This window comes from Miniopterus natalensis, chromosome 3, assembly GCF_054644295.1.
Source record: "Miniopterus natalensis isolate mMinNat1 chromosome 3, mMinNat1.hap1, whole genome shotgun sequence".
In the NCBI taxonomy this organism is placed as follows: domain Eukaryota; kingdom Metazoa; phylum Chordata; class Mammalia; order Chiroptera; family Miniopteridae; genus Miniopterus; species Miniopterus natalensis.
This window is the reverse complement of record NC_142083.1, coordinates 76,397,082-76,423,054: the sequence shown is the minus strand read 5'-3', so window position 1 is coordinate 76,423,054 and position 25,973 is coordinate 76,397,082. Positions and strand designations below refer to the sequence as shown.

General features: G+C 53.2%; 1 protein-coding gene across 2 annotated transcripts; it reads right to left on the bottom strand.

Annotated features, from left to right (window-relative positions):
• Positions 1 to 534: 534 nt before the first annotated feature.
• Positions 535 to 25,499, bottom strand: LIMK1 (LIM domain kinase 1). 2 transcript variants are annotated; one of them, XM_087815601.1, is made up of 16 exons: positions 25,419 to 25,499; positions 23,545 to 23,641; positions 16,834 to 16,972; positions 16,377 to 16,486; positions 15,029 to 15,235; positions 10,821 to 10,926; positions 10,555 to 10,721; positions 9,253 to 9,436; positions 8,045 to 8,131; positions 7,584 to 7,715; positions 6,393 to 6,452; positions 6,058 to 6,123; positions 3,408 to 3,564; positions 1,725 to 1,780; positions 1,335 to 1,492; positions 535 to 1,236 (listed from the first exon to the last, which is right to left on the bottom strand). In XM_087815601.1, the coding sequence occupies exons 1-16, from the start codon at positions 25,471 to 25,473 to the stop codon at positions 1,074 to 1,076; spliced, it is 1,944 nt and encodes a 647-aa protein (XP_087671727.1). In that variant the 5' UTR covers positions 25,474 to 25,499; the 3' UTR covers positions 535 to 1,073. The 2 variants fall into 2 exon arrangements, with proteins under 2 accessions (XP_087671727.1, XP_016054516.2); XM_016199030.2 differs by lacking the exons at positions 23,545 to 23,641; positions 25,419 to 25,499 and adding an exon at positions 20,200 to 20,311.
• Positions 25,500 to 25,973: the final 474 nt, after the last annotated feature.

Here is a 25,973-nt window from a genome sequence, read left to right as displayed (position 1 = left end):
TGTTTAGGTTGTTTTCCAGGTTCAAAGTGCACTGAGAAGGCTTCACAGTTTTTTAATACTTCCTAGATGCTCAACTGAGGCAAAGTGATAAAATGGCCCCCCACCCCCACCCACCCCAAAAATAAAACCCCAAGCCCCCAGCAGCTGCTGCTGCAGCCGTATGAAAAAATAATACAAACTCTTCTTAAAAAATAGATTACACAGAAAGAACCCAGAGGACAGAGGGCTTGGGGAGAGGCAGGGGCTGCTCCAGCTACTGATAGGGAGCCTCGGGGAGAGGTCCAGGAGGGGGCACTGAGATGAACTTCAGGGGGCTGGGATGCTGGTGGACACCTGCCTTGTCCTCTCTGCCCAACCCCCTCTGCTGCTCCTTCCAGCAGCTCTGGCCCAGGGACCCTCCCTTCACCCTGAGGCCTAGTACCTGCTTCTCACTAAAGTGGCTTCAATAAAGAAACAAAAAGACCCAAAGCAAGGAGGGCTGCTGCCCAGCCAGCAAGGATGTCCCCTTATAGGAGCAGACCTCTCTTTGCTTTGGGGGTTTGGATAGTTATCAATACCTGCTACTAACTAGACACCCCTGGGGGTAGGGGGTGACAGGCCCCAGATTCCCTTATGGCTCCTGTGAACACAGCCTCTTCCTTGACACACACCTTCCTGTGTACCCAGCCGTGACATGGCATGGTCTGAAGCTGTCCTCCAGCCTTGGAGGAGCTGCAGACAGGTGGAGCGTGTGCAGGATGGCTGGGGCGATGGGGTGTGGGATGGGGCACAACTCACATGGACCCTCCAGCTCATGCAAGGAGAAGCAAGAGGGGGCAGCCCCACCGAGACAGAGGTAAGGCGGGGCGAGGTGATGGTGTGTGTGCAGCCAGGCCAGCTCTGGGCTGGGGGCAGAGGCAGGGCAGGGGCCACAGCCCACAGGGTAGGAAGAGGCAAGTCAGGGCCTGGTGCTGGGGAGGGGTCTGGGTGCCCGCTGCCCGCTGAGAGCTCCACACCCGGCTGCCTCCTGCAGAGAAATCTGGTGCAGGCTGGATTCTCCGCAGTGGGGACAGGGGCTGCTAGGTGGGCCGGGCTCAGTCAGGGACCTCGGGGTGGGCAGGCAGTCCACTTTCACCACGCCGGTAGGTCTCCCAGAAGCCCCTGTCCAGCTGCTCCAGCTGTGAACCCAGTGGCAGGTGGCCAGCCAAGTGCATGCGGAGGGTCTCCAACCATTGCTCCAGCTTCACGAAGGAGGGCCTGGGATGACAGGTCAGGGGAGAGGGACGGTGGGTTCTGGCTCTGCTGGGGGTCAGCCTACCCCCAAGGCTGCCCAAGCTGAGCCCCACACCACTCACCTCTTCTCAGGGTCCAGATCACAGCAACGCACGGTAATGGGGAAGAAGCTCGGGGGGCAGTTTGGGGGGCAGTAGCGGTCCAGGAAGCCTCGCACATTGAGGCCAAAGTCCATGGTGCGAGGCAGGTAGTCAGGGTCAGCGTTCACCCGCCCAATGATCTGTATAGCAGAGGGCCAGCAGTTACCCAGCAGCCCTTGGGGCTGGGTGCCACCCAGGTGGGTTTGAGGGCAGGTCACACTGGACCTAGATGCAAGTTGCTGTGGGCAGCCCAGTTCCCAGGAGCATCCCTAGCCCGAGGCCCCTGCAGACTTCCAGCCTGCAGCGTGGGAGGGCGGGGAATGGGGAGGAGCCAACAGCCCGATGCCAACTGCTGCCCACCCCTGTACCTACCTCGCACAGGACGATTCCAAAGGAAAACACATCCACCTTCTCATCATAGCTTCGGCCTAGACAAAGAGACTGACTGTTAGAGGGTGATGCAGGGACAGGGATCCAACTAGCAGGAGGGCTGGGCCAGGGACTGGAGAGCCGAGTGGATGCCCTGCCAGCAGGCCAAGACCAGGAAGCAGATGCTCTGCCCCGACACCACCAAGTATGAGCAAACTTCTGGGGGGTGAGGAGGAGAGCTCTGGGCAAGGGGTTCCAGGCCCAGCGAGGTCACTGACAAACTATATGACTCCAGACAAGTCATGGACTAAATGGTGGCCCTGAAAGAAAACTGTGTCAAACCCCTGGAACCTATGAATGTTCCTTTATTGGAAAGAGGGTCTTTGCAGATATGATTAAGGCTCTTGAGATGAGATAATCCCGGATTATTCAGGCAAGCCCTAAATGCTATCACAAGTGTCTTTATAAGAGAGAAGAAAAGACACATAGAAGAGGAAGCAGTGGTCATGGGAAGATGGAAGCAGAGATTGGAATGACGTGGCCTAAAGCCTGGGATTGCCAAGACAGCCACCAGAAGCTAGGAGCAGCAAGGAAGGAACTCTCCCCGACAGTCTCTACAGGGAGCACAGCTCTACTGGATTTCAGATTTCTGGCTTCCAGAACCTTACATGAGAGAATAAGTTTCTTTTGTTTTAAGCCACCTAGTTTGTGGTAATTTGTTACACCAGCTTCAGGAACTCTCTAAGCCTGTTTCCTCATCTGTAAAATGGGAAGAATACCATTTACCTCACGATGTTAAAAACAATCAATACAGCCACTCATTTACGGAATGCTGCCTAGTTTATAGCCTTATTTAATCCTCACACCGCCCCTTAAAGATAGAGGATGTTAACCCCCCTTTACAGGTGAAGTTATTTGGGGGGCTATGCTAACTTTGGTCAGAGCTGGCACTGAGATGACCTTGGGTCTGCTTGCCCTGACCCTGTGTTTGCGTGCCACCTGCCTGTGGAGGGGCTTTATGGCCCACGGTCTAGGCATACATGGGACCACTGTGTGACAGGCCTGATAAAAGAAAGGGAATGGGAGAGAGAGGGCCTGTCCTAGACTGAGTAACTGCCCCCAAAGATGTTCATGTCCTGAGCCCTGGAACCTGCAAATATGCTGCTTTATATGGAACTGTGCAGGTGTGATTAAGTTAAGGCTCTCAAGATGGGGAGATTATCTTTGATTACTGGGGTGAGCCATGTAATCACAGAGGTCCTTATGTGAGAGGGAGGAGGGTCAGAGTCAGGGAAAGAGATGTGACACTGGACACAGACGTCAGAGAGAAGATGCTTGGCTGCTGGCCTTGACGGAAGAAGGGGCCATCACCCACGCAATGAGGCAGCCTCTAGAAGCTGGAAAAAGGAAGGAAACAGATTCTCCTCTAGAGCCTTCAAGGAACCAGCCCTGATGACAACTGACTATAGCCCAGTGAGACTGATATTGGACTCCTGACCTCCATAACTACACAATAGCTTGTGTGTTTTAAGCCAAGTGTGTGGTAATTTGTTACATCAGCAATGAGAAAATAATACAGGACCCAAAGAAGAAGCGAAGAGGCCGAGGCCAGGGGTTGGGCAGCTGCTCTTCTGCCTGGGATTCCCAGGTCCCAGGGAGATGTGACAGGTGGGGCCACCCACTCACCATTGATCATCTCGGGTGCCATCCAGTAGGGGTTGCCTACCACCGTGTAACGCTTTTTTCGGTCTGGCTTCTTGAGGCTTCGCAGGTCCTCAGACTGAGTCTTCTCATCCACCATGAGCCGTGCCAACCCAAAGTCAGCCACCACCACATTCTTGTTCTGGGGTGACGAGGAGGCAGGGCCACACTGAGCATGTTCCTGCCACCACCAGCTACTTGTTCCTAGCCCGGACCCCACATGAATCCACAGACAGCAGCTGCAACCCCACTGCTCAGAGGGGCTCAGGTGTAGGGTAGGGACCTCCTTCTTTCCCCAAAGCCCTCTGCTCTTTGCAAATGGAGCTGCCCAAAGCTTCAGAAAATACCAGTGTGGCCCCACTCCCCTATTTATTATTTATCTCTTGATTCTCCAACAATCTAGTACATGTTACCTTACAGATGAGGTGACTAAGGCCCAGAAAGGTTAAGAAAGTTGCTCAAGGCTACCCAGCTAGTCAATGATAGGACTGGGATTTAAACCCAGGGCTCTTGAGCCCCTGGCTCTCCTGTTTTAGGTTTGTAGGAACCCTGGCAGAGTTGAGATGCTGACAGCTACATCTACCAAGATGGTAGTATCAGGGACGGAGCCTCCTGAGAGATGATAGACAGGCAGGGAGGCCTAGGGCACAGTGCCAAGTCAGGGGGCTGGGGAGGTCTTCCGAGTGCCCCAAGGCCAAGCCTCTTTGCTTGGTGTCTGGGACCCTGGAATTCTGGACCCTATTTGCCAGCTCCAGGATTAGCCACTGTTAGGTGGACACCGAAGACTGGGCACAGAGAGGCTGAGGTGGCAGGGCCCCAGACAGGTGGGAGTTAGAGCCAGGCTCACTCTGAAGGGAAGGACCCTGTGCTGCCTTTGGGAGGGACACAAATGTGGACAGTCACCTAGAAAAAACTCTACAAAGATGGCAAATGGGTGAGGGGATGAATTTGCATTCTGGGCTCACCTCGATGGGGCCTCAAGTGACACAGTCCCTCTAAGGGCTCCATCTCCTCAGGTGTAATACCAGGTGAAGGTTAGTTGAGGGATCCTGACCTGGGTTCCTCAGACCCCTGAGCAGTGGTTCTTGAAGACCAGGGTCCATCAGGACTGTTCAAATGGTGGTTCCTGCCCCATCCCTTTCAGGAGGCCTGAGGTGAGGGGCTCAGGACTGTGCACTTTCAATGAGTCTCATAGGATCTAATGGTACAGGGGGTCCACAGACCCTGCTATGGGAAACAGCTCTAGGGAAACCAGCCAGGGCAACCACTGGATTCTCAGAAGCTCCAAATTATAGGCAAAGGTTTTGGTTGTGCATAGATGAATTCTGGGGACAGGAGGACTCACAACTCTCATCAGATTCTCAAGGATGTGATAGGTCACTCTGTCTTCACCATGCCCAGCATATGGGCTGGACCTTGCAGTGATACCCACTGCCAGCAGGGGCATTCTAAGCCCCCTCCCTGGGAGGTCTGTGATCTAGTCTCAACCACCTCTCTGTGCTCACTGTCCACTGCTTCCCACAGCCCAGAGGATCCCAGAGTTGCTGGGACATTCCCAGAGGGCTGAGACCCTCACTGGACAGTGAACAATATGGCTTTCTGAATGTGATATTGCTGGGCCTTTGCATGTCTCATTGCCACCATCAGAAACACTCTTCCTGTACTGAATTCACTGGGCAATCACCTGTCTGGAGAACCTCCTCCTCCGGGACTGGATCTCTACCTGTCTGTAGTGTGATAAATCATGTCTCCAGAAAATTCCTGTCCACCCACAACCTCAATGTGAACTAATTTGGAAATAGGGTCTTTGCAGATACAATTAGTTAGGATGAGGTCATACTAGATTAGGGTGGGCCCTAAATCCAATGACTATTGTCCTTATAAAAGGGCACACAGACACACAGAGGGAAGAAGGCCATGTGAAGATGGAGGCAGAGAAGGGGAGTGATGCAGCTACAAACCAAGGAACGCCAGCAGCTACCAGAAGCTGGGGGCAGGGGACAGATTCTCCCTCAGAACCGACCCTGTCAGCACGTTGCTTTTGGAATTTTGGTTTCTGAACCCAGAAGAATACATTTCTTTTCTTTTAAGCCATCCAGTCTATGGTCTTTGCTATGGCAGCCCCGGGAAACCTCTCCAGTTGGGCAAGGTCAGTCACTCACTCCTCTGCTTTCTGTGAACAGCCTGTGGTCCTTCAATCACCACCCCACTTAAGTATGTCCCTCCAAAGCTTCTTTCAGGAAGCCTGCCCTGACCACTGCAGCCCACATGCCCAGGTCCTACTCTAGATTCACAGCTGTGAGTGCTGCCTGGTGCAGGCCTGGCCACTCTGCCATGGGCCATTCTCTGTGAATGCCAGACTCCTGGTCCATTACGGGTTACACGTCAATTTCTCCTTCACTGATTTGTCAGACCCTCCTTCAACCTGCAATGTCAGTGGCTCAGAGAGTTGGAGCCACACTGCAAGTAAATGGCATAGCAAGGTCTTTGCCTCCTGGCCTTGAGTTGCTTTCCCTGGGGCCAAACTGGAGTTAGGGGCATCTACCCAGGGAACCCAGTTCAGAGAACACCTTGAGGCTAGGAGTGTGGTGGACAGGGCTCCTGCTGCCCCCCCTCCCAGGCCCAGGCTGCTCACCTCACGGACCAGGCAGTTGTGGGAGTTGAGGTCCCGGTGGATGATGTTCATGGAATGGAGGTAGGCCTGGGGGTGGGAGGCATAGAGGTCAGGAGGCAGCTGTGCTGAAGGACCCCAGCCCTGGTCCCCAGAGGCTCCCATCTCCCCTACTCAGGCCAGTTGGGGGGTGCTCTTCCCACTCTCCATTTGGTCCCCTCTGCCCACTCTCAAAGCTTCCTTGTGGCTCTCGTTTCCAAATTCCTTGTGGAATTTTAGGTTAGCAGAGAGAATGATTTTATAAGTGGGGTTGGATCACCCAGCTCACACACAGTAAGTCAGAGCCAAAACCTACTCACCATCCCCGAAGCGATGTCCTTGGCAAAGCTCACCCTCTGACTCCATGGGTACTGGCTGTCCTGGGGGTGGACAGACAATGGCCAGGAGGGGCCAATGAGGCCAGTGGTGGGACAAATGGGTAAGAGAGAGGCAGTAGGGACAAGTGTCCTAGAGGGACCTCTACTCTCTTCTGCACCCACACCTGTTCCTTCTAATGGGTGGGGGTGCATAATTCAAAACAATTTTCCAGCAGAACTGATTTCAAACAGTAAAGGGGGTGGGGAATTCTCCTCTGTACTTCCTGATCCTCCACCTCTGAGAATAAAAAAAGCTCTTTTTATCTTCTACAAAACCCCACTCTTTCAAGCTTTTAAAAAATCTGAACCTACTTTTATGGACCATCATAGATAGATGGGCCTGGTGAGGTCACCTGCAGAGTGTTGGCCATGTCACTCAGGTGAGCAGGGCTTTGGGCTCAGTCATTTGGGGAAACAGCTTCTTCCCTCACCTCATTCCCTTGGGGACCTCCAGCGGGAGGATGACATCAGAGCGTATTAAAGGCTCAGCGTGCAGTTAGGAGGCCTAAGCTGGTGTAGCCCAGCATTTCTAAATCACACTTGACCACAGAATCCCTTCTGAGAAGCTCTGTTAGGAGCCCGCAGGAGAGACATTTTGGCAACATCAGGTAATTCAGCCGAGGGGCAAGGAATCAGCGGCGAGCGTGGGAGGGGGACAGGATTTTGAGGTCTTAGGGTGACACTGAGATGGGCCTGGCACTGGATCCCAGAGGCAGTGCCAGCAGCACGAGTGTTCTGGAAGCTCCCTTCCAAGTACTTTGTTTCTAAAGATGGCTTTGTAATTTTTTCCAATTTTATGGACCATGGCAAACAGTACAAATGATTTGGTTTCACCAAAAGCAAAACAAAGGCCCACTGTGAAGAGGTAACAGGAAGAGGCCTCTCCTCAGGTGTTTGACCTATGGCAGGTATGGCTGGGTCTGGCATGTGGCCCTGCAGGATGACTAATCCAAACCAGCCTGTGTCCCCTCAGCATAGCTGTCACCCTTCTCTGGGCCCCAACTTTTTCCCGGCTTTGGATGGAGTCAGCGCAATTCTACTGGATTCCAAATCAGGGTTTGGAGGGTCTTTGAGACCAGAGGCTGACCCTACTAAAGAGGGGAGGTGCCCTGCATTGGGCAGCCCAGCACTCACCATGCTCTTGATGATGCCCCGGAGTGTGCCCCCCTTGATGTACTCAGTGATGAAGTTGAGCCTCTTGTCCTTGTAGAGCACCCCGATGAACTTGAGCACATTGGGATGCTCAAGGCATCGCATGACCTTCACCTGGTGGGGAGCAAACACGCTGTGCCTGGGGCTGTGCACACATCATCTCCCTCCACTGTCCCACCAGAGGCCACAGACAGTGCCATAGACGGGGGAGCCTCCCCACCCCATTGGGCTCCCGCCACACCCCCTGGTCACTGTGCTTTGTTCGAGCTGCTCCCACCCCTAGGGGTGGCCCTGCCCTTCTTGCACTCCTGGCAGATACTGTCTCTTCTTTCACTGTCTGACTTAAGTATCACATCCTCTTGGGGCCCTCTGCCACTGGCTCACAATGGTGGAAAGGGGTGGGGAAATCTGGTGAAGAGGGTGTAGCAGTTCCACTCACTGACCTCCTTGAGAAATGTCCTCTGTGTCTCCTCATCAAACCGAATCAGCTCCTTCATCACCATCACCTCACCCGTCTCCCGGTGTGTCACCTGCGTGGGGACACCGAGGCATGGAGATAGACAGACAGAGGTTCTGCTCTAAGCCTGACTTCTCAGAGCCCCATCCCTACCCTAGGCATGCCAGGGAAATGAACAGTCAGCTTCAGGATTTTCACAGACATTTCATGTGATATCCTGGCCCTTAAGGGCATTGAACTTAATACCTTCATAGATGAAGAAACTAAGGTGCAGGGAAGTTTCCTTGCAGGGCCCAAGGTCACCCAGTTGGCAGGGAAGGGGGGTGGCTGGGGCTTGGGTCCAGGACCACCTGACCCAGAAGCCTGCTCTCTTTACTGTGCTTTGCTGGGCTGTCTCCCGGAGGCAGAATGGTATCTCTACCAGAGACCTCCCCTGGCAATGGGACCAGGGACCAGGGACAAGGGCTGGGGGCCAGGGCCTATCTGGACAAGAGCACGTGGGTGACCTGACCAGCACCTTCTGTATAATCCTGAATCTTCTAGCCTAGTCATAGCCAGTGACAGGAGAGCCAGGAAAGGGCTTATCTCTTCTGGGGAAAGTATGAAGGGGAAAGCAGTCCTGAGTCCTGAGTGGATTGGCATCAAGCTCAGTACGAGGCCTTCTGGGTCTGGCTGGGCTGCCTTCCCACCCCCCACCTTCCACCAACCTCCTCCATATAAAGTTCTGGGTCTAGCTCTAGCTGGTTTGGCTCAGTGGTTAAAGCATTGGCCCGCAAACTGAAGGGTCCCAGGTTTGATTCCAGCCAAGGGCACATACCTCGGTTGCAGGCTCAATCCCTGGCCCTGGTCAGGGGCGTGCAGGAAGCAACCAGTCGATGTGTCTCTCTCACATCGATGTCTCTCTCTCTCTCCCTTCCACCCTCTCTGAAAAGCAATAGAAAAAATGTCCTCTGGTGAAGATAAAAAAAAAAAAAAGAAGAAAAAAAAAGTTCTAGGTCTATCAGGAGTAGGTTCCCTCCCCCTCATTAGCTCAAGAAGACCCAGGTGGAGGTTGAGTACTGGCTAGGGAGTCTAGAAGCCCCTTCCATGTGGATTCCTGGAGGCACTGGTGGGAGAAGGCAGGACTGATAGGTCGCACCCAAACTGCCCCCCTGCTCCCACTCTTGGCCCGTCCCTGCCCAGCATGCCCTGTACCTTGATGGCCTGGCCGAAGCAGCCCTTGCCTAACACCTCTCCGTGGATGAGGTCCGACGGCCGGAAGATGCGGTGTGGCCTGCAGACCACGCGAAGGGACTCAGAGCGTCCCAGGTCCTTGCACTGGGATGCAGGGGAGCCCAGCGAGCTGGCACCTGGAGACCTGTCGATGCTGTAGCTCCTCCTGAGGGCACACACACATGCCCAGTGCCACCAGGGGCAGGTGGACACCTGGCTCAGGCCCCCTGGGGGAGGCTAGGCCTCATCCTGTCCTCTTTCGCTTGCCTGTCATGCTCCCATCTATGTCAGTCTACGCTTAGTCATTCGTTCTGAGAAGGTAGCACAGGACAGCTCTCCTGGGGTGGTCACAAGACTTCCCAATCCTGATGCCAGCACCTGGTGCCCATCCTGCTCAGCCTTCCTGTTTGAGGCCCACTATTGTTCAGGTGCCCTTGGTTGGAATGTTTGTCCTTGGGCTTCTCTGCTTGGTGGCTTTGGGTCAGATAAACTGTCTCCTAGCATTTGGGTCCTGGGGTGCAGAAGCAGATGATCTGCCCAGGAAGCCCATAACCCTGCAATACAGGTGGCCTTACAGGGCGGCATGAGTTCTAGACAAACACAGGTGAGGAGGAAATACATAATCTCAACATCACTATTTCAGAGAGTAAAGGCTGTTCCCCTGCCTGCTCCACAAGTCTTTATCAGGATTCCTGAGCGGGCCCACAGGAAGTACAGTGAAGACCAGGCTGCTTCTGGGTTTCTTTCTCATGTCCTGCAACCCCCTGCAAGATGGTACAGGGCACCCTCCCACCTGGACCACTGCAACAGTCCTCTAGCTTCCTCTGGTCTTGGGTACCCTTCCACACAGGGGTCAGAGTGGTCTCTGGGAAATATCACTTTGCTGCAACACCCTTCAGTGAGGCCCTGTGACATGGACAAGGTCCAAGGACCCCTGCCACATCTAAAGCCCTGCAATTAGCTTCTGCCTTGAAACCCACCCCTCCCAAACCACACCCAATGCTCCCATCATCCTGAGTTACTCGCTTGCTGCTCCTTGAAGTCAAGGTGCTGCTCCACCCTGGAAAGCTCTGCAATCCCCAGCTGGGGGAGCTGCTTCCACCTGTTTTCCTACTTCTCACTACCTTTCCTTCCTCATAGTCCCCAGCACCTTTTGTTGGCATGCTTTTCTGCAGGGGTGACTCCCTCACAGACTGAGCGACTGGAGGGTGGGGATCAGGCCTCATCCCGAGGTCCAGAATCAGTGAAAGTACCTAGATACACCAAGAGGCAGGGCTGACTTACAGGACAGGTTTCTGCCGGGCAGAGCTGCCTGCCTCTCCACTGGGAGTGGGAGCTGGGGAGCCCAGGGGGCTGGGCTCAGGCCCTGCCACATGGCCCAGTGTGTCATGCGGGTCGTGCTCAAGAGTCAGCTGGAGCAGGCGGCTGGTTTCCTGGATCAGCAGATCAATCTGGGGAGAGCAGGTGTGTGGACAGGTGAGTCCCAGGTGGTGGGGGCCAGGCATGAAGGTACCACCTCCAATCCTGCTTACCAGACTCAGGACCCATACCTCATCCAGGGGCACGTTCCGAATGGGTGTGCCGTTGATTTCCAGGATCCGGTCTCCAACATGAATGGAATTCTTCACATCTGGGCTCATGCAGCCTGGGTCCACTCTGTGGACACAGGGCAGTGGTCAGAGCCCTGCCCGCCTGCCTACCCTCTAGAACCCTGAGAGGAAACTAAGGCCAAAGGAATCAGATTGGGGTGAGTTCTATCTTGTGTTATCAGTAGGTGGCAATGGTCCAGAACCCTGAGTTCTGGTTTGGTTGGAAGAATTCTGAAACTAATTACTGATGTCTTCTGCTGTGTAAAACTGGAAAAGGTGGCACACCCCTAGGCATTTGATGCCCCACACTAGATGCTCAGGGGCTCCTGTGCAACAGAGCATTGTCTCTGCCGTGGAGAACAGACCAATTCTCCAAACTTCCTGGTATGCTTGGGGCAGACAAATGTCATGAGTCTTAAAAGGGTCTGGATCTACTGGCTTCCTACCTGACTCCCAAACTTGCCCTGCAAGATGAGGTGAAGGCTCCCATCCCTTGGGAATCAGCAGGAAGACGCTAGTAGACTGCCCTGAGCCACAGTTGTAGAGTGGAGATGGGATGACGCCCTTGCTTAGCTGGCTATAAGCTAACTCATGGAATGGCCAATTTGCCAAATTTAATTGCTTCTTTTAACTCTTTGGTGTTAATTATCTGGCTTTCCTTTTGTCTTCATAAAAGCTTTTTAAGGAATGTTCACTTTGCCTCTGCCCTGAGGTAGGAAGGGGGGGCGGGGCAGGACAGAGAAGAGACTGAGGACTTTAAGGAAAACAGACTCATAAAAAAACTTCATTATCAAGAGCATATTCTCACATGAGGGAGCGCTTCCTTATACGGGAAAGCCAGGTAATAAATGCAGAAGAAAGAACAGAGTTAGTAAATCACTATTTTGTAGCCATCATGGTAATAACTGATGCAGATAAGCATCATCTATGGATGCCAGCACCATTTGGTGAAAGGTCCTTGGGGGACAGGATATTTACAGTCAAATCTCATAAATGACTTATTGATTATATTACAAAGAGGAAAAAAAATCCTTTACATCTGAGAGGATTATTTGCATGTTGGTCCAGGAATTAAAACTGACATCCCCAATAAAGAGCACAGAGAAGGACCCAGCAGCACTTATGCGGTATCAGGCCAAAATGCATAACCTAAATCTAATAAAGAGGAAACATCAGTCAAAACCAATGGAGGGACATTCCACTTAACAACTGACCTGCACTCTTCATAAATGTCATGAAGGACAATGAAAAGCTGAGGAACTGTCACAATTTAAAAGAGACTGAAGAGACATGAGGATTCAGTGAAATGCATGATCATGGACTGGATCCTGGATTGCGGAAAACTTGTAAAGGACAGTACTGAGACATCTAGCAACATCTGAATATGGATTGCATATTGGATAAAAGTACTGTATCAATCTTAAATTTCCTAAATGTCATGATTATATGCAATTGATATTTATGTAAGAATGTCCTTGTTTTTAGGAGCCTTTCTGGGGGAGGAAGGGTCAATAGTATCTGCAACTTACTCTCAAATGATTTAGTAAATAACAACAATATGTACATATATATGTATATATAAACATAAGTCAGAATACATATGTATACACACACATAAATGTAGAGGGAGATATACACATATACCCCAAATGCAGCAAAAAATTAAAACTGGTGAACCTAGGTGAAGGTGTATAGGTATTCAATATACCTATTTTTTAGCAAATTTTCTGTCAATTTGTAAATTTCAAGATAAAAAGTTGAAAAAACAATGAATATATTTTCATTGATATGAGCTTCTCACGGATAGAGCCTAAAAAATATATTCCTTAGACTCCCCATTTCCCCTCCTTCAGTCTCCTGTTAAGGCAGCAGGGGGCTGGGTCACAGATAAATTAAACTTTCCTTAAAATGCTGCTATAAACAAAATGAAAAGTGGTCAACTAAGACTCACTTAAAACAAGTAAATCCAGTCAGCAGCCTTAGGGCAAGCTAGGAGTTTCTGAGAAGGGGGTGGTTTTGCAGAAATTGGAAAGCAGATGCTGTCTGGAAAGAATGCTTAGCCAGTAAGGGAGATAGGGGGGAGGTGCCATTGGCTCTCTATTTCTAAAATTCTGCTTGGTTGTCAGGGACCAGCTGGTCTGGGAGTTTCCCCATCTCTCTCACAGTCTGTCTGCTTACTTCTGTATGTAAGGCAGCTGCTGGCCTGGCAGATGCTCAAGCTGGGGGTGGAGATGGAGAGTTAAGCCCGACAGCATCCTCCTTCCCCAGTACCACCTTCACTTCTTACCAGCTCCTAGGCATGGTGCCTGGTACCCAGCAGGTATGTGAGAAAGTTCACTGAATCCAATGGAAGCTGGCACTTGGTTCCCATGTCCAGACTTGGGGACATGGGAGACATTTAAAACTGCTTCTCAAGAAGTCAATGAAGGCCTTGGAGAAATCTTAGAAGGCTCCAAGTGTCCAATTTTCTCACTGTTCAAAAGACCCAAAAGCCCACAGAGGTCAAGGAGCTGCTCAACATCACAGTGTGTTGGTAACTGGGCTGGCTCCCTGATCTTCATTCCTTCTGGCATCTCAGATCTTTCTACAGCCTTTAGAATTTTCTTTATGGATGATCTGCTAGTATCAAATCTTGGTTTTGTCTGCTTTAACATGTCCATGTCACCCTCATTCTTGAAGGATATTTTCAAGTACAGAATTCTTGGTTGATTTTTATTTTTTGCTCAGTGCATTAACTATATCATTTCACTGACTTCTGGCTTACGTGGTTTTTGTTGAGAAATCAGCCGTCAGTCCTTTTTAGGAGGTAATTTGTCTGTTTTCTATGGTGACTTTGAAAGTCTTTTCTTTTGCGTCGTTTCACTAGATGGTGTGATCTATGCTTGGATTTCTTTCTATCTTGCTATTTAGGATCTACTGGGCTTGAGTCTGTGGATTGGTGTCTTTTATCAGTTCTGGGAAGTTCTCAGCCATTACATCTTCAAATAGTGCCTTTCTCCCATTAGTTCTCTCCTCTTCTGGGGTCAAATAAATGATTTGATCCTCTCACTGTCCTCCATGTGGCTTAATCTCTCTTTCACAGTTTTCACCTTTTTGTGTCTCTGCTTCTCTCTCCTGCTGTATTAAACCCTACTCCACTGTTAAATGCTTGCATTAAAATTTTCATTTTAATAATTATACATTTCATTTCTAGGGGTTATATTTGGTTCCTTTACAAGTTTATTACTCTTTACTCATTTTTCAAGCATCTCTTTTTTATTAAAACACAGTGAGCATAATTATTTTATATTATGTCTCATAATTCCAATATCAGAGGTTTTAAGGTTCTGCTTCTTGTTGTTTCTGCTAACTTTTGCTCACAATGCCTTGCTTCCTTAGATATATGTCCGGTGATTTTTGACTGAATTGCTCATGATCCTTGAAACACTAACCTAAGTAAATTCAATGAAGCCTGAAAGTGGGTTTCTTCAGAAAGGATCTGCATCTGATTCTGTCAGGGCTTGGGAGCACTATCAGTTGGGAAGCACTTTAAACTTTTATAATTTTGCCTTAAGGTTTTTTGAAACACCCAGATATATGAATTTGGTTTGCAATCCCAAATCTATAAATTTTTAGATACCCTCTCCCCTTCCATTCAGGTTCAAATCAGTTTATTTTACAGTTCTCAGGGGGCTGACGAAAGGTATGGTTTATTTCTCATTCATCCTCACCTTGAGAGCCCTCTTGGGGTTCAAGCTTAGTGGGGGAGGGAACAGCTCTCTTATTAGACTAGTTTCCTTAGCAGGTCAAAGCTTTGAGAAACCCAGCCGTGAAAGAACTTGAAAAGTGAAGCTTAAGTTCACTCAGTTTAGATTTGCCCTCAAAGCATGGCTACCTTTAGTATTCTGCTGACACCCCGGGCTCCCTCCTTCACTTATTCCAGACCTGGTTACTTCTCCTTCTTATTAGATCATACATGAATTAAAGAAAATAGTTAAAAATATTTTTTTAGCATTTGTAATGGTTTTTAGAGGAACCAGGCATCTGGTACACCAGGGTGTCAGAGCTGGGCTCTATATGGACCTAAGTGCTACCCGTTTTCAGAGCCCCAGTCCCAGAGTCGGTTACCCATCTAAAGTATCCAGGGCTATAACCACACCAGCTGCAGCCTCGGCAGGCCAGCCACTCACCCTTGGACGCGGACGGTGTGGGAGTGCTCCGTGCCACAACCTGGTGGGCCATGAGGTGGGTCGATGGAGACTGAGAGGCCACGTTTGCCATGAGCTGAGGCTGGGATGGATACTAGGGTGACTGTGTGGGGCAGGTGAGAGCTGGGGGAGTCAGGCAGGATCTGCTCGATGACGGGGGTCACCACAGTCTGGTAGTAGCAGTGCCCGCTGCAAGAGCCACAGGCAGTAGGGACCCAAACAGTGGAAAGAAAAGAGCATCAGCAGTCACCAGCATCACCACTCCCCACCCCCAAGTCCCAGGCTCCCGCTCATCTCCTTACTGCTCCCCACAGGGGGAGGAGGGCCTTAGCTGCCTGGTGGACTGGGAGCAGAAACTGAGCATGTGCAGCCCTACCCTTGCTCCTCACTGATGCTCAGTCTTCCTGGGTTTGCCTACTCCTGTAACATTGTAAACTGACCAGAAAGAGGCCTGGGGTTAAATACAGTTCAGGAGTAAGTCATTAAAAGTCCATTTGGGATCAAGCCATGCTGCCCTTGAATCTAATTTCTCTGGTCTTTGTTCTCGGTTTCTGGGAAAGGGGCTCTAAATCCTTGGAATAAGAGTGTCTTTGTTTTTCCTGACCTCAGACCACACTGAGTTTATGTTAACAAGATGATTCTGGATGGGGGCTAATCACCAGAAAGACCAATCTTGTGATTAGAAGGTTGGGGCTTTGACCTAGTCCAACCTCTGAGAAAGGGGGAGAGGGTCTGTAGATTGAGTTCAATCATGTGTCCAATTATTCAATCAATTCTGCCTACCTAATGAAACCTCAAAAAAACTCTGGTGCTGAGGTGGGGGGTCACATGTCCTGATTCCATGGGGAGGGTGCATAGAACCTCTGCTTTTGGGACCCTCTCTGACCTTGCCCTTTGCGTTTCTTCATCTGGCTGGTTCTGATTTGTACCCTTTATAAAAAACTGAATCGTAATTATAGTACTTTCAGAGTTCTGTGAGTCATTTAGTGAATTATCAAACCTGAGGGGGTTGTGGGAATCCCTGATCTGTAACTAGCTGGTCTGAAGTGGGAGTGGCTTAGGGACCCTTCAACTTGTCTCAAGTAAGGGGTCTCGTTGGGGACTGGGCCCTAAACTTGTAGGGTCAGTGGTGGGTACCAGAACTGCACTGCAGTAATACATCAATAAGAAAGGTTGATGTATTACTTTAGGCTTTCTCGGTGTGACTCTTATGTCACATTTCCCAGTCACTTCTAATGACTGCCCCACATGGGCAGGGAAAGGGCCGTGGTGTGGGAGACCTGTGCTATAGGTGGGCACAGCAGACTCAGACAGGGGCCAGGGCACTCACCAGTATAGCTTGGAGTGTTCCACCAGTGTGTATGTGTCCCCGTCACCAATGAAGGTCCCGCATGTGAGGCAGATGAAGCACTCGGGGTGGTATTTCAGCTCCCCAGCCACCTGGCAGAGGGGTGGGAGGACAACCCAACTTAGCCCCTTCAGCTCCCATATCTCCTCCGCTTGGCCTTCTCTCAGAAGGGCAGCCCCAAAAAAACTTTGAGGGCCTGGTTGGTCAGCTGCTGAGCTCCTGGACAGAGCTGGCTCTAAAGAAAGGGGGCTGAGGGATACAGACAAACGGGCTAAGAAGGCATGGGGGAATTAGAGAACCAGTGAAAAGAAGAACAAGAGAGATGATGGGAGAGAGACCTCGAGCAGAGAAATCTGTGAGGACATGGACATGGACACGAACACACGGACATACACGCACAGACCAGGTAAGGTGGGCAAGCGGGGCAGGGGGTGCTCACCATGACCAGTCCCTTGGTGATGTGTTCCGAGCACCCATGGCAAGACTCGCCATAGCGGGCCCAATAGTCTTTCTTGCAGAAGAGCTGCCCATCTTTCTCATAGTACTGGTGTGAGAGGGAGACACTGCATTCACAACACCTGAGTGAAAGAGGAACTGGGACTTAGCATGGCCCACTCCCACCCCTCCTCCATAGCTGGGTCTGCTCACAATCTATAGGCACCTTTGTGAGAATTAGAAAAAGGTGTGCCCTTTGGGGAGAGGCAGCCTGCACTGGAGCACAGGGCTTAGCAAGTGAAGTCAGGGATGGATTCAGCCCCCCATGGCCCCTTGACCAGAAGCCTCTGCAGTGCACAGCCTGCACAACCACCCATAGCAGTTCTGCACCCAGAATGTCTGGCTACCTACTAGCCCCCAGTGAGCAGTACTCCTCATCTGCACCCCTATCCCTAGTCATGTAAGAAAGATGGCCCAGAGAGGGCAAGCGACTTGCTCTTGGTCACCAACCAGGTGGAGGGGGAAATGGAACCAGGGAGACCAGGATTGAGATGGTGAGCCTAACAAACCACAGGCCCCACTCCTCTAGTCTGGTCAGCTTCCTCTCCCTCTCCCTCTCTCTCTCCCCTTCCCCACCCCAGCAATGTGGAAGCAGCTTGAGCCATCTGACGTATATAAAAGTGACCTGTTGAGCTGTGAAGACCTACTAAATGCTAGCACCTTCCCACTGTCTTGGTTGAATTTTCTTAATCCTCACAGGCCACCATGAGGTAGCAATGGGCATCCTCATTTTACAGATGAGGCAGATGAGCTTTACAGCCTTTAAACTGCCCAAGGTCACACAAAGCCACTCCCTGTTCCACTAAGGTATGAGGCAGGAGTTCAGCTCAGCAGTGACCCTCTAGGATCAGTCTAGATGGGATCTACTGATTTCCTAGCCCCTAGTCAGCCCTACAGGTGCTGTCAGTCACAAGAAGGGGACTTAAGGGGCAGCGCAGCATGGCCCCTCCCTCCACCTCAACCAGAGCCTTAGTCCCCACACCTTCCTTCAGAAGAGTAGTAGTGCTGTATGGAGGATGCCCAGATGTGCAGGATCATCAGAGCCACAATCCCCCTGCCCCATCACCAGGGTCTACCAGGGAGGCCTAGCTGATGGGGCCCCTGAAGAGCAGATGGAGAGGAATGATATATTAGCTTCTTGGTGTCATCCCATAGGCCTGGAGCTAGCTAGAACTCTTTCCACTCAAGTGTCTGTCCCAGTGGGTAGGCACCAACAGCCCAGCTAAATCAGGATGAGCAAATGCAGAAATGCGGATCCCAGTGAGCCCTCAGGGGCATGTTTTCAAGAACCTGACCCAGGGTCCTAGGGACCAGAGGACACACCATACAGAGAACCCATCCAGCTCTGCTGCTGATTGTGCCCTCTGGGTGATGTGCCAAGGTCACAAAGGGACAGACAGACCCAGGCTCAGAGCTTATGGCTCAGTAGGGAAATAATCCAGGGGAGAAGGGGGCAAGAAAGACTGGGACCTGAGTGAGATAGCTCCATTCCCCAGGGAACCCTCCACTCTACACAGCCTGCCTTCTTTCACTGCTCCCTAACTAGGGAACTGGGGATGCCGAGAGAGAGGACAGCAACCAAGAGTGCTGGTGGGACACTGTCCCTTTAAGAGGATGGATACAGCCTGTTCCCCATTGTTTGGGAGCCTGAGGGCGTAGGGCAGGTTGGTGGGGGGAAGTAGCTGCAAGGGCAGGGGCAGGGAAGGCATAAAATGCCTGGGTTCAGAAACAGGGTGTGTGTGGGGGTGCTCTCAGAATGGAGGTCTGATGCCGTTTCCCTATGAGAGAGGGGGGAGGAGTGGAAAGGGAGGGCCTGGGGAGACAGCCCTGGGCTGTGAGAGGAGGCAGCAGAGGAGGCAGCAGAAGCAGCAGCTGGACCAGAGCCCTGACGTCATCCCCACCCTCCCGACCCTTCCTGCCCTGGGCCATGCAGGTGGGCATCTCACGGCAGAAGGGGTAGGGGGGAGGCGCAGGCAGTGCAAGCACTACACCCTGACTTTGGGGAGGCCCCTCATGCCCTGTGCTGATCAGTGATTCACTTCACCCTGCCACCAACCAGACACATCATGTCACAGGAGTGTCACCACAGGAGTCTCCCCCTCACTTCCGGGCTGCCAGGATGCAGGAAGTGGGGACTTGGTCAGGCTCAGGAGCAGCTGCCTTCCTCCAGGGGAGAGAATGCTCTTCAACGACCTACAAACTCCCACTGCTTCACAAACTCCTACTTCACAAACATTCATCACCGCAGCAGCCCTGGAAGACCCGACCACACTGACTCATCCAAGAGTTCTGTGAGTGTAATCGCAACCTGGTCACCACTTCCTTGAAGCCTGCTCAAAGGCCTGGCTAGGTAGCCCCCATCCCCCCAGCCTGCACAGTCAGCCTTTGTTGGCCCACCAGTCTTTACCATTAACCCGCAGCGGGGCTCTGAGGTCCCAGGCCAGGCATCCACAAACACTGGACCCCAAAGAAAACATAAGTGGTTCCCACCAGAGAGACCTGCTCTGTACACTCCATCTGGAGCAGCTCCCACTCCTAGCATCCTCAGAATTGCTCCAGGGCCCCCCAGCTGGGCCTCTTATCTCAGACAGGGGACAGGGGACTTCCATCTCAAACAGGGATTCTAGTCCAGGCTCACGTAGCAGCTGGGTGGCTGGCACTTGTGGCCTTGATGGACCTTTGCTAAAGGAAGGCACCCAGGAGCCCTGACCCTGTCGATCTCTTCACCCCTCAGGTCCACATCCAGCCAGAAGCCAGAGGAGGCAGGTAGGGCAGGTAGGCCTAACTCTTAGGGTTGCCCTACACATGCCCCTGCTCCCACGAAGGACATCAAGAGAGGAGTGCCAGGTACTAAGTGTGTATAGAAATGGCCTAGGGACAGACAGAGAGGACAGTTGTCTATCTGCCCTGTACAGGGTACCCCTCCCTGAGAGCAGAAGACAAAGCCAGGCTCAGGCATTGGGAGGGCATAAGAGTGCTGGCCTGAGAGGCAGTGGCAACCTCTGCAATGACAGGTCCGTTCCTCCCACAGGTGCACTCTAACCAGGGCCACATCCCTGGACATCAGAGATGAAGAAGGAGTAGTTGGAGGACCAGCCTCATGGAGACAGAAGCTTTTTGTACCAAAAAGGCCAGAAGCTTCAGCAGCGGCCTGCTTCCTCTCTACAGGAGGCCAACAGTGACCAAGAGTTTCAGTTCTCCTGTCCCACAGGCAGGACCCAGGTCAGTCTGTCCCACGGTTACCTCTAGCCCGAGTCCTCACAGCCTTGTTTAAGGTCTGGGACAGGTGGGGAAGGGACTTTCCACTTACTTGGCCCCTCTAAAGCAGCGCCTTCTTCTCAGGGGCGAGGCCAGCATCCTTTTGTAGCTCCCCGCAGCTCCCCACAGCTCCAGTGGCTCTGGAGGCCTAATGGGGAGTGCACGGGCAGGGGTGGGCCTACGAGCTGCTTCCCCATCCTACTCCAGGCACGCAGGATTGGAGGCTGCAGAGGGTGGGGCCAGCGTGGCCACCAGCATGGGAGGAGAATGCAGCAATGTGGGTGCCGGACGACTTGGTCTGAGCCCACAACAGGAAGCAGTTGAAGGGCCTTCTGCCGGGACTCCAGTGCAGGCAGGGAGGCTGTGGCAGTCACTCTGCCCTCAGCCTTACACACCAAGGCACACTCCATGCTCTTTGGTCTCTACTTAAAGGCAGTGAGGGCTCAGGGCTCTCTGGGGACAGGGACAAGCTCAAAAGTAGCTGCTTCTTCCGGTGCTGCCCCTAAGAGAACAGAGGTCAACTTTCATGAACAATCTGTCCTCCTTGTCTGAATCGTCCCCCGAAGAGGGGGAGGCTGCATTCTGGCCCAGGCTCAGACCCACAGTGCCAGCTGTGTGCTCATCTCTCCTCACCCAGGGCCAGCCCACCCAGTCTCCGGGGAGATGTTGTCAGAGCAACAGCAGCCTCAGGGCTCAAGCACTGCAGGCTGCTGGGAAGGGACCTCCCAAAGGCAGAAGCTGGGCCAAAGGGAAGCCTGGACCACTCTGAGTCTGGCCATAACCTTCCAGGAGGAGAGGTCCACAGGGTTGGGGTGCCTGGAACAGAGAAAGGGGGGCCTAGGGTGACAATGACACCCAGTGTTAATGCCAGAGGCATCCTGTGTGCCCACAGCAACTCTCCCACTGCAAGGCCTCAGAGCCCAGGGGCTGGTGCCAGCCCTATCTCATGGCACTGAGATGCTTCCAGGGAGAAACCAAGCAGAATCTGGAGCCTTGGGCATCCCATTGAGAGCCAGACTGGATGCCTACTAGCCATGGGGACCAGGCAAACAGTGACTCCTGTCTGAATTGCTTCTCTAACTGTCATGGGATGTGGACACTGTTGGCCTCACCAGTTTTAGGGGCTGTTGGGAGAACCACACCACTGGGTCAGAACACTCGTGCAAGCCACACTGTGGAACCTGTGGCTCTTACTGCCTGTGGGCCCTCCTCACCATGGAAGCCTTCCCTGTGCTGGTCATACCAGGGATAACCCAAATATGCCTTCTTCCTACTGTCTCCACCAGGGGCTTTACCCCTCTCCTGGTTATGCAGGGCAGGGACCCTTCAAAGCTAGGTTCCATGCATTCTGTCCCTCTACTCTACTCCTGTGGCTTGCACGGTTATACTCCTGGCCCTCCCGCATGTCTCCTAAGGCTCCATCTCCCTCCCCACCAGAGGCACAGGGGCCCCTAAAGTTCTTCCCCTGATCTCTCTTGGCCCCATCTCAACCCCCCTACCCCTCTATCTCTGTGCCAGCCCTAAGCGGGCTGTTCTCTCTGGCCTTCTCACCTCTGACTGGCCTCAGACGACTTTGGCCAGTTCTGGGCAGGGCACTGCCACCCTGGATAGTCCACTGCACCTCCAATTCAACAGGGACAGGGCACAACTCATCACTAACCCAGCTCCTGACTCCACCAGAGCCAACAGACCACTGCCCTCCCCGGCACCAGGGCAAAAACCAGACCACTTTCAATTCAGCCCCTGCTGTTCACCAGCCCCCAGCCCCACTCCAAGGCCCCTCACCTCTTCAATTCTGCAGTGATTTGGAATGAGACAGACATAGGTTCAAGTCCCAGCTCTAGCTGTTGCAACTTTCAGTAAGGTACTTGATTTCTCACATACGAACTGGGCAAATAATGGTACTTCATTTGGTTATGTCAAAGGTTTAATGAAATGACATTAAAAGAGTGCTTAATAAATGGTGGCTAATATGACTAAAAATTGCCAAACATTGTCCCTTCTAAATCTGCAATTCTCTCCACTCTTAGTCACTGTCTTAGGTCAGGCCTTAAGTACAGATCCCTGAACTACTGTGACAGTCCCTTCCCTGCCAAGTTACCATCTGCCACTGGGATGGCACTTTTCAATAGCACTTCCACCCACGTCCCTCCCTTGCTTTCTGCTTTCTGGATCCCTTTGCTGGCTTCCTACTACCCTCAAAAGGTTCTTATCTTGGTGTTCAGGGCCCTTCACAAATCAATCACAAGTTTGCCTCCTCACTGCATCCCTCGGCTCAATCTATTCCAACCAAAGGAGCTATTCCCGTTGCCTCAACTGCCCATGCTATCCCACCTTCCTGTCTATGCAGACGTGGTTTTCTCTGCCTACTGAGAATCCCCTGCTGCCTGAAGACCTCCTGAACCACTGCCTGGGAGTCCCAGGGCCTGGGGCCTACCTCTCTTCTCGCCTCACTAGCCAGTGGTGTGGGTGCTGTGTATTCATTCACTCACTGGCTGTGAGACTTTGGTCAAAAGAATTAACCCCTCTGTGTCTCAACTAATGGAGAAAATGCAATATATAACTATCCTTACACCAGTGCCTGGTCCTTAATAAATTGTAGAAAATGTTAAACATTATTCTTAAAAAAAAAAACACCACCAAAAAAACCCCTCCATCAGCTGGTGGTCGATGCCCTGACCCCAGCTGTGCCTCCCAACTTCACTTTCCCCTCTTTGCAATGCATTTCCACCTGAACTGTGCTGTTCACTGACTGAGCCAGGCCCTGTCACTCCCTTTGCCCCTGCTGGGTCCTTTGCCTGGAACTCCTTCATGCCTGGAATTCCTTCCCATGTGGGAAATCTCACATCCTTTGAGACCCCCAACTCTGGCTGTAGAACCAACTCTAAGGCTATCCCTGATCCTGCTTCTAATTATGGTTCCATTGGGTCCCATGTGCTCAGCCACAGCCCTGACCCCTCTCTCCAACACTTGAGAGTTAGTGTCTGGGCTACATATCTTGACAACCAGCTTGGGGCCCAGTGAAGGAGGCCCAACTTACCCCAAGACTATGTTTGTCTCCCTTCCTCTCCTGGAGCATGAGCATCCAGAAGGCAAGAGTGCACTGCTCTCCCCCTCCTCCCCCTGCCTAGGTGCCTGCAGGCCTTGGTAATACTGGTGGAAAGACAGGTTTCTCCCCTCCTCTCCAAAGAGGTATAGAATGACAAAACAGAGAGGCCTTTAGGGATCTTCTAGTACAAATGCCTATTTTACAGATGGGGAAACTGAGGCCAAGGACTTGCTGGAAGTCAAGAGACAGCACCAGGGAGTGTAGCCAGCTCTCCCAGATTGCTTGCCTAGCCGCTTGTCTTTGGTAGGTCTTGCTTAGGGTACTCCATCCCTGGCCAGCCCACCTTACCTGAAGCAATCTGCATGCCAGTCAGTGTTCAGGGCCTGGAGGTACTGGCCATCATAGATCCTCTGGCCACAGCTCGCACACACGGGCAACTCACTTCCTGCAGGGGTGGAAAGGGAGCCAGGAACCATTCTTAGCAGAGTCACGGTTTGGTGTAGGCGCAGCCTGCCCTGTTGACCCCACATGCACCTGCACAAATCTTTGTGTACACCCACACAGCGTACCCAGGCTGGGCAGTCACTGTGCTGAAGGAGAAAGGAGGTAGGTTTGAGAGTCTTGCTAAGACCTTGGCGAAATTACCAAGCCTCTCTGGATCTCAATTTCCCTATCTATAAACTGGCTGTAAACTGAAGAAGAGGATCAGATGTCCACTCTCCAGCAATAGCATTCTTCAACTCAAGGTAAACAGGGAGTCAGAAAGCAGCAGGATTTAGAAGTAAGGCAGCGGGTGACATTGTCACAGCTCCTTTCCTCCCCTGCCTGCTCAGAAAAAGCTACTAAGAAGACCTTTCAAGTCCAGGTAGGGACTAGACAGGACTGGATTGGTGCATCCTGAGTTGAAACCCCTGGGAGGGGAAGGCAGGAAGCCCAGAGGTGCCAGCCCCAAATGAGCCTTCGCTATGTCCTGGCCTGACCAGAGGCTGGGACTGCAGAGCTGGGCACTCTTCAGACACCTGCTCCAGGGAGCCTGGCACCTCCACAAGCTAGTCAGTAGGCATGCTTAGTCATCCTTGGAGCCTGGCACGATTGGAACTGGGTGGGCCCTGGAAGATCTTCCAGGCCTGTTCTTCCTCATTGTATGGACGGGGAGACTGAGGCCTAGAGAGGTTAGGCTTGCTAGATCATACAGCAGCCTCCCAGACCATGGCCTGCCCCTCCATGAGGACCCAGGGACCCCCGGTAGGGGCGAAGGGGCAATAGTGAGGTGGGCTCTTGCTCCAAGTAGGCCTTCGGGGGCCTGGTGGGCCAGCTGGCAGTAGCCCTGGTGGAAGGCAGGGCTAGAGGTTGTCTAGTCAGGACCAGGTGGCCTACGTGATGGTGCAACTGAGGAAATCCGGGGAAGGAGACCTGACCCTGCTCTGGGCTGGGGGGGGGGGCTTTGGGGGTCTGGTCTTCATACCCTAACTCTGGTGGAATCCCAAGTCTTGAGCCTCAGTAAGGGGTAAGGGACTGAAGAGGAGGCTGGGATTCGTCATCCTCCCAGCCAATACTGACTGTAGGGAGAGAGGGGGTGGGGGCCCCAGCAAACTGCCAAGGACTCCCTGGAGGCTCAGCCAAGCTCTGCCTGTTCGGCGCCCAGCCACCAGTACCGGGGACCAACTATTCGGTCCCCAACTGTACAGCCGGGGAAACTGAGGCCCGGCAGGTAGCACCTGGCTCAAGGTCACAGAGCCAAGCAGGCGCCACACGGCGACACTGACCAAGGGCTGCGGCTTCCCTAGAGCCTCTTTCTTTCCAGACTCAGTTAAAGACCAGATAAAGGGTGGCCTGAGGCAAGCCTCCGGTGGACGCAGCCTGCTGATGGGGGCCGGGGCCGGGGACACTGCCTGTGGCTCTAACGGGATGGTCGTCGGTGGAGGGGACAGGGGAAGGCGGGGAAGAAAGGGAGGAGGGGCTCTCCGCCCTCGGGAGGGCAGCCCACCCGGGGCCGAAGAGGGGAAACTGGGTAGGAGCGTGTCAGGGAGGGGCCTGCGGGCCTCAGAAGGTCGAGCTCATCCCCCCGCCCAAGGAAGGAGGGGCGCGGCCTCCGGGCAAACCCGGCCTCCGCAGCGGCCCGGCCCGGCCCGGCCCCCTCCCGCGCCCCCCGCCCCCAGGGAAGGCGCCCCCGCCCGCCAGGCCTCCAGGTCGGCGCCCGGCCCTGCCCGCGTCCCGCGCACCTTCCTCTCCCATACGTTCTTCCCTCCAGGTGCAACAAAGTAGCGTCAACCTCATGCACTCGGCGGGAGGCGGGGCCCAGCGGGGCTGGGGCTGGGGGCGGCCGGGCCCCGCGAGCTCGCCCGCGGCCGCCGCTGGCCCGGGAGGCAGAGGCAGAGAGAGCGGGCCCGGGCAGGTGGGCTCCGGGCTCGCGGCGCCGCAGCCGCCTCTCGGACACCGGCTCCGGCACCGGCTCCGCGCCGCGGCTGCCTGGGGAGCGGGCGGAGGGGCGGGCCGGGGCGGGGCCTCGCGGCTGCGGCAGGAGGCGGGGCGGGTGAGGCGGCCAGCGGCCGAATTGCCCTGCGCGGCCCCGCCCCGCTCCTCGGCGGCGCCCCGCCCCCGGGCTCCTCCTCCCTCATTCATCTCTCCCGGGGGACGCCCGCCCGCCCAGCGCCCGAGGCGGAGATACGTAAACCGAAAACTGCGGCTTAGGAGGGCCGAGGGCTCCGACGCGGCAGCCTGGACAGGTTTAGAAGCCCCCCAAAGGGGCCTCATTTTCCCGGCGGGGACCCCTTCTG

Coding starts and splice junctions, on each gene's coding strand:
- LIMK1 (XM_087815601.1), bottom strand. CDS start 25,473: ATGAGGTTGACGCTACTTTGTTGCACCTGGAGGGAAGAACGTATGGGA. Junction 16,487..16,833: donor TCACCAAGGGACTGGTCATG/GTGAGCACCCCC, acceptor CCCCTCTGCCAG/GTGGCTGGGGAGCTGAAATA. Junction 8,132..9,252: donor GCTTCGGCCAGGCCATCAAG/GTACAGGGCATG, acceptor GTCCCCACGCAG/GTGACACACCGGGAGACGGG.